The sequence below is a fragment of the Onychostoma macrolepis genome, chromosome 20 (assembly GCF_012432095.1).
Source record: "Onychostoma macrolepis isolate SWU-2019 chromosome 20, ASM1243209v1, whole genome shotgun sequence".
Classification (NCBI taxonomy): Eukaryota; Metazoa; Chordata; class Actinopteri; order Cypriniformes; family Cyprinidae; genus Onychostoma; species Onychostoma macrolepis.
The window spans coordinates 9,276,605-9,290,365 of NC_081174.1; the positions used below are offsets into that span (position 1 = coordinate 9,276,605).

Here is a 13,761-nt window from a genome sequence, read left to right on the forward strand (position 1 = left end):
TAAAGTAGACCTCAGTTGTGATGCACATTTTTACTGTATGCATAAAGTATATTTTTTTGATAACATGTAAAAATACAGGAGTTTGACACATGCTTACTAGCAAATTTCATCTTTGTCCAGTGTCTAAATTGACTTTAATGTAATTTAGGGTATTTTTTTTCTTACTTTGCAATATAATGTTTACTTTTCTTAAATGAGACAGCCTTATGTGGCTAACAAAAATGTGACCCTGGAGGCTACAACCTTTGAAATGAGACACAGTTACAATTAGAAAATCTGGCAGTAAGCGTGTACTATGCACATTATGTACGCAGTATGCATAAAACTGAAGTATACTTTGGGCTTAATATTATATACTACTCATTATGCAAATGCCTTATAAACAAACTTTTAAAATTTATCTTATTTAGCAGGATATTAGACATTACTTATCCAAGCCTGTGCTGGCTACATTAAACTGTAATATGTCCTTACAGTAAATAACTACAGTAATTTCAACATAGTGTGAATGCACCTTTTATTATTGGCATTTACTGTAATTTTTTTTCCTGCGCTCTGTGATCTTATCAGAAAAGACCAGTGACCCATTTTGGAGTCACGACCCACCAGTTGAGAACCGCTGAGCTAAAACACACAAACCGAAACACATGCTCACGAACAGTACAAAATCTTCACACACACACACACACACACACACACACAATTTATAATATACATTTAGATGTTGATATATGTTAATAACTGGAAACATGATTGATTACAAATCTATAATACAAAGCACCATGTAATGTTTGTTTATGACTGATATCTAAAAGAAACAAATCAGTTAAGGATGGTTTAACACTTTTTTTATCAGCAGCTATTATACCAATAATAATAATAAAAACAATCAACAAAGCTGCTTTGTCAGAAGTGTGTCAGATACTTCTGGGTGTAATGTCATAATCATAATCATTTCATGAGAGGAGCTCTGCTGTAGTTATGAAACTGACCATCATATCACATTATCGCCCTCTGCTGATGGTCACCTTTACACAGTATTGTGGACTAACAAGTTACATCTCACAGAGGTATTTGATTGGTCGACTGGGTGTCTACGTCATTCATGCAGTTTCCTAGTACTAGTCGAGTTACTAGGAGACTTTGAAGTGTGTAATATGATACACACGCAAATTTAAATATGAATGTACGCATACAAAATACATTAGACTGTTTCTCTGCAAGCGTCCAGGTGAAATGTGTAAGTTTGTGTAAGTAGGAAGTGAGGTGGAGAATAACAAGAGCAAACTTGTTTGTGTGTGGTGATGGCGTTTCGCAAACCGTTCATCTCCCACAAGGCTTATTATTAACGGCAACAACTCCGGTTTAATTCCGGGTTGCACGGTTTCGGTGTTTGTCTTAAGCCAACAAGATCAGTGTTTCAGTATAACCTGCGTAAAGACCTTGTGTTGGTCATGAGCGTGGCGCGCGGAGCGATCAGGAGGACCGGGAGGGCTCTCACTCAGCTCAGTGTGGAGCTGATGGCAGCCCGCGGTGTGTTTGCGAGGCCGATCAAGCGTCTTTTCCCCCGGGTTTCTTTTACCCAGACCCGCTCGTGGTGCTCTGATGGGCCCTTTGCTGATCGGGCTGAAGTACGGCTGAGTCGGCTGGATGATGAAGACAACGGTAGGTGCATCAAGTAAATCACATGATACTGTACCTGCCTGCAGACAGCAGGCCTTACAGGTATATTTGGGCCGTTACCTTAACTTCCCAAACCTTGAAAACGAAAGCGAACTGTTTTTTTTTGGACTTCATGTTTTGCATACTGCAAATTATATTCACATAAATGTTATGGAATACAAAATTGTTATGGAAAAATCATGGAAACTGATATAAACTTTTTTATTATTTAAATATTACATTATTGAATATTGCATATTATGTATATTATCAACTCTTTATGAGAAATATATGTAAGTTGCATAGTAGGTAATGGAAATTGGAAAATTATTAAAAAGTCTAGATTTAGATGACATTTATAGTCTCTCTCTCTATTCTTTATAAATATAAATTTATGCATTTATAATTTAAGTATCATGTCTAATACATATTACAATGATTACAATAATACATTTTTTTTTAGGCATTTACATTTAGGCAGTTTGCAGAAAGAGCAATAATATGTAAATGCTGTGACAAGTCTCGGTTACCCTAACACAGTATACATAACAAGCTTTTTTTTTTTAATAAATAAAAAGAAAACGAGTAGATCGACTAGAAAAAGAATAAGGAACACTATTGTTAGAGGGTCATTTTTTTTAAATAGAATTTTTAAATAAATATTTATACGTCATGGTAGTATTTGTTATTCGGACTTTAATTTTGGGGAGTGAAGCAATATGGTAAATAATGTTTAAGGGAACAACGGCCAAGGAGAGATCATATCTCTTTTATCACACTATAGCCTATATCATATATCAGCATGTCAGTATGATACACAATGCTTTGATACAGGTGTGCTGCTTAATCACCTTTCATCCGTTATTTCTTACACTTGTAGCCTTTTATAAGGACCCATGAAGGGTAGTTTAGTTCACGCAATGAAAGTTTGGATCAGATCAGATTAGAAACTTTGTATTCAAGTAGGGCTGCAACTAACGATTATTTTAATAATCGATTAATCTGTCGATTATTTTTTCGATTAATCGATGAATCGGATTAAAAAAAAAAAGCATTCATTTCCAACCCTTTATTCAAAAACAGAACTAAAATCTTTAGAAAGTGCACAAACATGTTGCTCCTTGAACATCCCTGAGCTGTTATAATAATAATAAAATAAAATAAAATGGACTAACACAAAAACATACACATGTATGCTTTACATCTGGGAGTGCAAAAATTAAATAATTTAACAACACTGCGTCGTTAGCGTTGGTATTGTATCAGACACCTGCACTTAACATTATATGAAAATCAAGCTCAAATGGAGTTAATAATGTTTTTGACCAGAGAATGACGGAGATGGAGTGTTTTGTCTGTCGTTAGAACGGCTGTAACTGTTATGCAGTGCATAAGTGCATTAAGTGCATTATGCTTTCATCAACTTTTACAGGTTATATAACTTTGATTGTAGCTATATGGGCGCTTAGTTTTTTCTTGTTGTTTAATACACTTGGCCAAAATCTCAAATTAAGCGCTTATGCACATAATGCACAGGATATTTAAAACGTATATAGACAGCAAATAACTAATTCTTCTCCACTCTTCAAACACACAAAAACATTATCCTTTACTGACATAGTGTTTGAGTAAAGAAAACGCTGTACTATTCAAACACCAATTATTTATTCACCCTTGCATTGCGAAAAAGCAGAGATCTCATCTTCTCCAGGCTGTGCGCGCGCGTCAATCTGAACGGAGGCGGGTGAAGTTACGAGGTCTCGCTGAGAGCTTGATGATACAATGGCGTTACGAAGTTTTACTGACAAGTTATTTTAATGCTTATAATTGGTTTACTATTTTTAAAACTCTCTGATTTAAAATAATAAAAACGAATTATAAGCGACTCAAGTTTGGATAATTTTTCACAGCACCTGACTGGGCTAGGGTATGGCAACTGCCACACTCTGCCATACGCAAACGCCGCCCCTGCTCCCACACCTTGGATGACTTGGGTCGCACGGATTTCTCTGCCTCCGCCATGTATCTTTCCTCTACCTCCGCTCGTTTTTTTTTTTTTTTTTTTTTTTTTTACTTTTTTTTTTATTTATGAGGCGCCAAACTCTGCTAGCATCCGTGCGAGAGAGACCGAGTGTGTTCACTCCGCTCCGCGCTCAACTAAAGTTTTTTTTTAATAATCAAACGTCTCGCGTCGCGCGACACAACGAATCGATTATGAAATTCGTTGCCAACGCTTTTAGTAATCGATTTTTATCGATTTAATCGATTCGTTGTTGCAGCCCTATATTCAAGATGGTTTCATTTTGATAATGACAAGCCCTCTTATGGGGATGAAAAAATGACTCTTTTCTGAATGTCATGTAGTTCAGAACTGGTTTTTCAGGATACAGGATACAGATTTTATATTGCATATTGAGTGGCGACCCAACCTAGAACCAGAACTGTTTATTGTGCCAAATTAAACAAAATTGTATATAATATCAAACACTGAAGTGTATTAATATTAATAATATTATAATATTTAAATGAGGTAAAGAATATAGTTGCAAACAGGGTTTACATTGCAAAGCACACTGGTCACATTTAGTATTTTATGTGTATTTACATGGACAAAATTCAACCATTTCACATAATACATGTGATCTGGAATTTCACAAGGGTGAAATACTTCCTCAGGCAGACTTGGTCACATGTTCACCAACAGTAAGTGGCTTCTGTGTGGGATGCACACATATACTATTGACAGTAGACAATGTACTTGTTTTGCCCTCAAAATTTCACAGAAATTTCCAGCACAAACATTACAAGTACATTTTAATGGGATGTAACAGCCCATGTGAAGAGTTTAGCCATAGTCATGCCAAAAGTGCAATTACTTTTTATTTAACTTGGCATAATTTTTCAGTGTTATCTGCGATCGCATCGGAACAGACCTGCCACCCATATTTGGTCACAACCCTCCAGTTGAGGACTGCAACCGTAGCCACAACTTCAGTTTCTCTTTTTCTTTTGTCTGGTTAGGTATAGTGGAAGTGCTGATGTGTCGTGAAAGGGCGAGGAACTCTCTGGGACACGTGTTTGTAGGTCAGGTGAGTGTGTAGAAGACCCCCTGTCCTAAAGCATCAAACCCAAATGTGCAGGAAGCAGAAGATCTAGTCCATGAACTTCCTATCCACCCTTTGTTCCAATTTACCCGAATGATAAATGATGATAAAACCCCTCTATTGTTAATAATCTTACTGGTGCATTAAATTTCCACCACACGTCATAATGAAATCATTAATTTTGTGGTCTTTGGAGATAACAGATTGATGTAAAGAGATAAATACATTTGAAAGAATGTATGATATGACTGTGTATATAGTCTTTAACTGTGTTAATTTAATTCTCTTGAGTAATGGATGCTCCATTTCTGTATATTTTCTTCTTTCTGTTTCCAGAAACTAGTATAAGAACTCTTCTCTCTTTGATCAGTTTATCAAAAGAAAGTCTGGCAAAAGTGTGTCAGGCCTTAAATAAATTACAGTGCGCACGGACAAAAATACCGGAATACATATCTCTCCCGGAATTCTTTCTCAAATCAATATCTTTTGTTTTTATCGTTCTCTGTCTACATGTGCATCAATATCTGTCTCTCCGTGTGTAGATGAGAGAGCTGGTGTCATCTTTGTATCGTGACGCAGCGGTTCGTGTGGTGATCTTCAAGAGTTTGATACCTGGAGTCTTTTGTGCAGGTTTGTAAAGGAATCCATCACAAAAAAAAACCAAAGACAGCATTGACAACCTACTTTTTAAGGTTTTTACATTTTTAAAATACTTAATGCTGTTGTTTTACAGGAAATATCAGTATAATAAAGAGGAGCCGAAGCAGATATATGCATATGACATAATTAGTCTTTTCGTGTGTCGACAGGCGCAGATCTTAAGGAGAGAGCTCAGATGAGTAACCCTGAGGCAGAGCTGTTTGTACATGGCCTACGATCACTAATGAATGACATCGGTGAGACATAAGGGTGATCTTTCTCATGAATATTGCAAAATGACTATAATCCTGTTCAGAAAGTGACGATACAGAACTCTGAATTCTGATAGTGTTGCACTGAAAAGGTAATTGTTTCCCAGCTGCAAATATGATTATGGCTGGAGGTGAGAATGATTGGATATGCATAATAATAAACACACAGTAGGTGCATTTTCTCTGTGCCCTCAATTTTTGCATAGTTTTGCCTATAACATTTAGGTAAAATGCTACTGTTTTATAAGCAGAAGTTTGAGAGAGAATATTCTCTATGCAATTTTCTAGTAGCATTTGATCAGAAATACAGAAATGAGTGATTATACAATGGAGTGAAATGCTTCTAATTTTAAATAGTTAAAATATATATATACTTTTTAATTACAAACAATTTTATCAGCATAACAGTTGAATAAAATTTTTTTACGATTATCGAAATTTCTTAGTATAATGTGGTATTTTCTTCAGTTTCATTTTCAACTTATTTTAATAATCGTAAACGTATGTATCTGTGTAACACAATTGCATGCAATCCAGTTACTACAGGATTTTCTCCCATTTACAAAAAAATGTAACACTCCATAATTGCGTCACCCAGGAAGTGACATCAGTTGGACCCTTTTTACAACACGACAGGGAGACGTAAATAATTGCTCAATTTTTACACAGATTGTTTTGTTGACAGCATTTAGCAAGCTTAAAAAAGCTTTCAACATTGAGAATAATAAAGACATTTTTATTGAGCACCAAAATCAGCATATTTCAGGGATTTCTGAAGGATCATGTGACTGGAGTGATGCTGCTGAAAATTCAGCTTTGCATCATAGGAATAAATTACATTTTAAAATATATTCAAATAGACAAGTTATTTTGAATTGTATTAATGCTTGTATTAATAAAGAATTGTATTAATAAGGCTTTCTGAGAAACTGAAAACAATTCTTTGAAACAAACTTATACATATATTGTATGTGTGTGTGTATATATATGTATATATATATATATATATATATATATATATATATATATATATATATATATATATATATACACACAGTGGTGTGAAAAGTGTTGGCAGTTATCAAGCGTTTACGATAACTGGCAATGAGTCTGTTACAGCGCTGTGGAGGAATTTTGGCCCACTCTTCTTTGCAGAATTGTTTTAATTCAGCCACATTGGAGGGTTTTCAAGCATTAATGGATTGTTTAAGGTCATGCCACAGCATTTCAATTGGATTTAAGTCCAGACTTTGATTTGGCCACTCCAAAACCTTAATTTTATTTTTCTTCAGCCATTCAGAGGTGGACTTGCTGTTGTGTTTGGAATCATTGTCCTGCTGCATAACCCAAGTGCGCTTGAGCTTGAGGTCACAAACTGATGGCTGATATTTTCTGATAGAGTGCAGAATTCATGGTTCCTTCAATTATGGCAAGTCATCCAGTTTCTGAAGCTGCAGACCATCACACTACCACCACCATGTTTGACTGTTGGTATGATGTTCTTTTTATGAAATGCTGTGTTGGTTTTACGCCAGATGTAACGGGACACACACCTTCCAAAAAGTTCAACTTTTGTCACATCAGTCCACAGAATATTTGCCCAAAAGTCTTGGGGATGATCAATATATTTTTTGGCAAATGTGAGACGAGCCTTTGTGTTCTTTTTGGTCAGCAATGGCTTTTGCCTTGGAACTCTCCCATGGATGCTGTTTTTGCCCAGTCTCTTTCTTATTGTTGAATCATGAACACTGACCTTAATTGAGGCAAGTGAGGCCTGCAGTTCTTTAGATGTTGTTCTGGGTTCTTTTATGACCTCCTGGATGAGTCATCTTTGTGCTCTTGGAGTAATTTTGGTAGGCTGGCCATTCCTGGGAAGGTTCACCACTGTTCCAAGTTTTCTCCATTTGTGGAAAATGGCTCTGACCGTGGTTTGCTGGAGTCCCAAAGCCTTAGAAATGGCTTTATAACCCTTTCCAGACTGATACATGTAAACTATTTTGTTTCTCATCTGTTTATGAATTTCTTTAGATCGCGGAATGATGTGTTGCTCTTTAAACATGCTTCACTTTGTCAGACAGGTTCTATTTAAGTGATTTCTTGATTAATCAGGCCTGGGTTTGGCTCGTGAAATTTAACACAGCTTTCTAAAATAATGTGGTTAATCACAGTTCTTTCATGATTTAACAGGATGGGGCAATTCATTTTTCACATAGTGCCAGGCAGGTTTGGACAGCTTTTTTCCCTTAATAAATTAAATCATCATTTAAAAACTGCATTTTGTATTTACTTGCATTATCTTTGTGTAATATTAAAATTTGTTTGATGATCTGAATCTTTTAAGTGTGACAAATATGCAAAAAATTTTAAAATCAGGAAGGGGGCCAACACTTTTCCACACCACTGTGTATATATATATATATATATATATATATATATATATATATATATACATACATACATACATACATATACATACACATAACTTTTTACCTAACTTTTCAAGTAACTTTTCTGTTATTTCCAGGTTTCCAATTACCTTTTGAATCCCAGTTTTTCCAACGTGTCCCCTCTTTATATAAGTGTGTCAGCACTGAACACATTCAGCTGAGTGTTGAGAGGTCCAGCTGTTTGAAGCTTTCTCTCATTAATGTGATCTATGACCTGTCTGATCCGTGTGTGTGTCCATTATGTGCCAGCTGCGCTGCCCATGCCAACCATCGCAGCAGTGGACGGCTTTGCTCTCGGGGGCGGTTTGGAATTGGCACTGGCGTGTGACCTTCGCACTGCAGGTAAGCGGCTGCTCTGACCCTCTAGAGGTAGATCACGGCAGGTATCACGGCTGCGGGTGTGGGTTTGCGTGATTTGTAGTCATTCTGTTTGGCACGTAATGGAGTGGGGAATCTCTGCGGTCACGGCATGCGGAGGAGGCTGGGTCCTTCATCTGACCTTTTTCTATGATTGTGTGTGTGTGTGTTTTCCAGCACATTCAGCTCAGATGGGCCTGATTGAAACTACGCGAGGATTACTCCCAGGGGCTGGTGAGAGAAATGAATGAATAGATAGAGCGACTGAAATAATAAGACAAACAGACAGCTAGATGGCAGTCCCATTACAGAAGAGAGACAGATAAACGGGAAATTAATAGACATAACAGGATAGATAGACTTAAATGGAAGAGTGAAATAACAATTTTTGAAAAGCTTATACAATCTCTGTATACTTAAACATGTCATTTTGAAAAATATACACAATAATAAAATGAAAACATTTGGAAAAATGAAAAAAATATTTAGTCCATGTGTTGCAGAACATGTTGCAGTCTACACAGATGAAAACAAATGCGTTTCTTCCGTGGAACTTAAAGGAAGATATTTTGAAAAATGTTTAGTGTTTATTGTCCATAGCAGGGCTATTACAGTAAATTAAAACTCAAACTAAAAAATAATGTTTAATTAAACATTAACTGAAAAAAAAAAATCATTTTAATTTAGTTTAACATGTGTACAAAATTCTATCTATCTATCTATCTATCTATCTATCTATCTATCTATCTATCTATCTATCTATCTATCTATCTATCTATCTATCTATCTATCTATCTATCTATCTATCTATCTATCTATCTATCTATCTATCTATCTATCATCTATCTACAATTATAATGAGAAAAAAAAAAAAACTGGAACAAACTCGCCCCCAAACAGTTTTTAAATATACACACATTTATATACATATAATAATACACACATTTATATACATATAATATATATATTTATATATATATTATGTATGTATTTGATTCTTTTTGTAATGTCACGTATCAAATTTATCAATTTTAAGCTTCATTAAAACAAAGTACAAAGAACCAATTTTGTTGTAAAATGGAACACTTAATGAAGTGTTTGATTTACATTTTAAAGACATCATAACTAAACTATAATTTTGTGTATATATACCAGGAGGCAGTCAAAGGTTGCCCCGGACAGTCGGCTTTGCCATCGCAAAGGAGCTGATTTTTACAGGCCGGCGTGTCGGGGGTGAACAGGCTGCAGAGTTGGGGCTGGTAAACCGCTCCGTGCCACAGAACCAGACAGGAGACGCAGCCCACAAAGAGGCTCTTAGTCTCGCACGAGAGATCCTGCCTCAGGTGAGTCTGCAGGACATTTCCATCCACATTTACTTCTTCTCTCAGTCTCAGACACTTTCTTGCCTCTGCGACTGTCTCACTGAATTACACTCCCCCAGATTCTTTCTATCTATCTATCTATCTATCTATCTATCTATCTATCTATCTATCTATCTATCTATCTATCTATCTATCTATCTATCTATCTATCTATCTATCATTTTCTGAAGTAAACTTCCACAGGGGGTGTATTTTTTTTTGCAAGGTTTTTCAGTATTTAAAGGGGTGGTTGTTTGCAATTTAACGATAAATTATCCTTTTTTAACGATAGTGTGTAATGTTGCTGTTTAAACATAAACAATATTTGCAAAGTTACGATGCTGAAAGTTTAATGCAAACGGAGATATCGTATTTTAAAATTATGCCAGTTTAATGCCTACAAAAATGGCTCTTAGGTACTACAACGAGTTACTTCCCACCCCCACCCCCCACCCCCGGGAACACACAACAAAGGGGCGGGGCCATGTTGCGCTGCTTTAGAGAAGAGGAAGAATTGTTGCCATGCTGTCAAAACAAGGAGTGCACGAAAAAATCTATTCATATATGAATCGCAATTCTGTCTTCTAACGATTCTAATGGATTCACAAGCTTCAGAATCAATGTTCTAAAGCAACGGTTCTTAATCCTGTTCCTTGCATCGCCTGCTCTGCACATGCTCTGATCTGCATCTCTCTTTCTCTCTCTCTCTCTCTCACTCTTTCTTTCTCCCTCTCTCTCTCAGCAGATCATCAGCTCGTCAGCTCCAATAAACTGTGTTCCAATTATACATTTTATGTGTATATACAGACAGATATTTTTCACATAGTTATGAGAAGCGTTATACATGGACGCACGTGCAGTTGCCGTACTGTACTAAAGCTTTAATCAGGATAAAACCATATATTAAAAGCTAACATAAGCAGTGGCATTTACAAATAACAGCGTATCTAAAAGTATGAGACAACAACAAACAAAAAACATACCATTAAGAGCCATGCTTGCACAGGTTCTGCGCGATCCTCTTCACTAATATTTTCTGGGTCTCAGTCGGGCTCAAATTGATAAGTAATCTTGACGACGCCATTGTTTACAATACAACCGGAGCGCATGCCACTGAGGCGAGGGACGGGACGTTTCTAGACCTGCAGTCGTGCACTAAGCGGTTTAGCGAATCGCAACCCACTGGGCCAGCTAGCCAATCTGAGCCCATCGTGTATTTCTGAGGGAGGGGCTTCATAAAACCAGGAAATCATCAGAGTGTTCATAGGAAAAGGGACAGAGTGGTATAGAATAAAGGTAAATTATGTGAAAAATAATGCGTTTTTAAAAAAACGAAGCATTAACACATGTTAGACTGCACCCCATAAACACAATCAAGCCTAGAAAAAGCGTAGCTCATAGATATGATTTTTATGCATGTATGTTTACATTCATGTTTGTATGTTTCTGTGGTTATGACATTTTTCTCATACTAGTTCAGCTGTAGCCACAGGCATTTCATTGTGTACTTGTGCTTTAATCTCATTTGTGTCATGTGACACCGTGCTGTCACAGCGAGCGTCTCCCATCATGACTCAATTCGACAGGCTGGCCATGAATATGTGTGGCCTGAAGACAGACCTGGCTCAAATGTGCCATCACAGTCTTCCCTCAGGCCCACTAGTGTCCAGAGCACACAATTAACAATGTAATGGTACAAAAGACATGGGCATAATCGACTGCGTGACCTTGTTATTCATTGCCTTTGGAGCAAACCTGAAAATATGTGTCAAATTGTTGTCATTATATGACTTGGCATGTGGATTTGTGGAATTGGAATATTCTGTACTGTACTAAACTGTCTCGTGACATTGAGAACATCCTGCTTTTCTGCTTTTTCCTGTGATTGGCAAGTCATTATATTAGATTAAAATGAAGATGGCCTATTTAGGTCAGTGTGGGAACGTCATTCAGACACGTCATGCCACAATAACTTTTGTCAGCACTTCTGCCCACCTGACTTAACTGTGTCATGATTATGTGACTGTGTGTCTTAGACAGATACAGTGCAGATTTTACAGTTGCGGCGAAAGATAATAAACAAAGGCCTGTATTATAGGCAGACTTGCACTAAACGCTTCAAAAATGAATACTTTTATTCAGCAAGGATGCATTATATTGATTGACAGTAAAGATATTTACCTTGATACAAATAATTTCTATTTCGAAATAAATGCTGTTATTTTGAACTTGCTGTTTATCAGAGAATCCTGAACAAATGTATCACAAATCAGCACGTTGGAATGATTTCTGAAGGATCATGTGACACTGAAGACTGGATTAATGATGCTGACAATTCAGCTTTGTATCACAGGAATAAATTACATTTTAAATCTATAAAAATAGCAAAAACAGTTACTTTAAATGGTAATAATATTTTGCAATATTATTGTTTTACTGTATTTTTGATCAAATAAATGCTGCCTTGGTGACACTTGTTTGAGAAACAAAAGTATTATTTTTATATTGCACAAAACAACGATCAGGACTCAGAATGAATGCCTTAACGCTGTATTTTTTATATATAAATGTATACACACACACACACACACACACACACACATATATATATATATATATATTTATATTTATATTTTATATATATACACACACATTTATTTATATATATATATTTTTTTTTGTTTAATTTTTTTTTCTCCCGCATTTTTTTAGTTTTATTATTCCTGTGACTTTGGTTTTCTGTTAACTTTTCTATCCATTAGACACCCCATATTAAAGAGACCGGAGGGGAGGGGGGTGGGTGATTTGATATGTGTTATCATGTTGTATATTGTTGTTAAAAAAATAAGTATTATTTTTGTACTTCTTGCCAACATTCCTGTTACTATTGTTCATAAATGGTGTTAAAGCTACAACAAAAAACTAAAAATAAACAATTATAGTATTATTAATCTTCATCGCTCAAAATTTTAAGGACCAGTATTGACGATAATACACAACATGTTTGACAAAATTTCCAAGGTATTTTAACAAAGACCATTTGTGGAAAACAGTTCAATTCATGAAATATGCTTAAAAAAAACTGCCCTTCTAATCCAGTTAGGATATCTTCAAATGGGACTAAGCAGTGACCTTAAAATATAGGAAATTGTAGGTTGTTCTCTAATTTTGATCTCCACTGTACATAACAGAAAAAAAAAAATGAAAATGTGTTTTAAAAAGGAAATTTGTGTTTGTCTTCCTTCCTCCTCAGGCCCCGATTGCTGTGCGAATGGCTAAAGTAGCCATGAATCGAGGCGCTGAGGTGGACATCTCTTCAGGAATGGCTATTGAGGGAATGTGTTACGCCAGGGTGAGTTATACTGTACATAAACCTTATGAAAAAAATCTGCACTATTTCATTTTGTTGCAGTATTTTGTGTGCTTGGTTTGACTGAATGTTTTATGGTTCCTCAGCTCATTCCTACACGGGACAGACAAGAGGGCATGGCTGCGTTTATAGAGAAGAGGCCTCCAAGGTACATTGGAGAGTGAATGTCTGAAGCTTTTAAACCTGCATAACATGTTTCAAATCCACATGTACTATAGTACAAACATGTTGAACATGCTGTACTTGTTACGCATTACTACACTGTAATTAGTGTTGGGTTTCAATTTCCTTTGAAATTTGAGCTTTGTAATGCCTAAAAATAACTACCACAAATAATTTAAGTTTGTCATGTTCTTCATTTTTTTAAATAAATGTTTTTTCTCTAAATTATATAAAATACAGATAATAAAATACTTCAAAAAAAAAAAAAAAAAAAAAAAGTGATATTCTTACAAATTTTAAAGATTTTTTTTTAATTCTTCAAATGAAAAAATACTTTTAAATGAATGTATTAATAAAGATTAACAGCAGACTGAAGCAGCAGGGGTT

The 13,761-nt window shown here is 35.8% G+C and overlaps 1 protein-coding gene across 1 annotated transcript; it reads left to right on the plus strand.

Annotated features, from left to right (window-relative positions):
• Positions 1-1,102: 1,102 nt before the first annotated feature.
• echdc2 (enoyl CoA hydratase domain containing 2) lies at positions 1,103-13,749 on the plus strand. Its single transcript, XM_058755570.1, has 9 exons — positions 1,103-1,665; positions 4,684-4,751; positions 5,309-5,396; positions 5,576-5,662; positions 8,374-8,466; positions 8,659-8,715; positions 9,637-9,824; positions 13,096-13,194; positions 13,299-13,749. The coding sequence occupies exons 1-9, from the start codon at positions 1,455-1,457 to the stop codon at positions 13,374-13,376; spliced, it is 969 nt and encodes a 322-aa protein (XP_058611553.1). The 5' UTR covers positions 1,103-1,454; the 3' UTR covers positions 13,377-13,749.
• The last annotated feature ends 12 nt before the right edge of the window (positions 13,750-13,761 follow it).

What these genes read in the sequence shown, in the direction of transcription:
- echdc2 (XM_058755570.1), top strand. Translation starts at nt 1,455, where the DNA reads ATGAGCGTGGCGCGCGGAGCGATCAGGAGGACCGGGAGGGCTCTCACT. An exon ending in CACGAGAGATCCTGCCTCAG is followed by an intron (nt 9,825 to 13,095) that starts GTGAGTCTGCAG and finishes CTTCCTCCTCAG; the next exon opens with GCCCCGATTGCTGTGCGAAT. An exon ending in AGGGAATGTGTTACGCCAGG is followed by an intron (nt 13,195 to 13,298) that starts GTGAGTTATACT and finishes ATGGTTCCTCAG; the next exon opens with CTCATTCCTACACGGGACAG.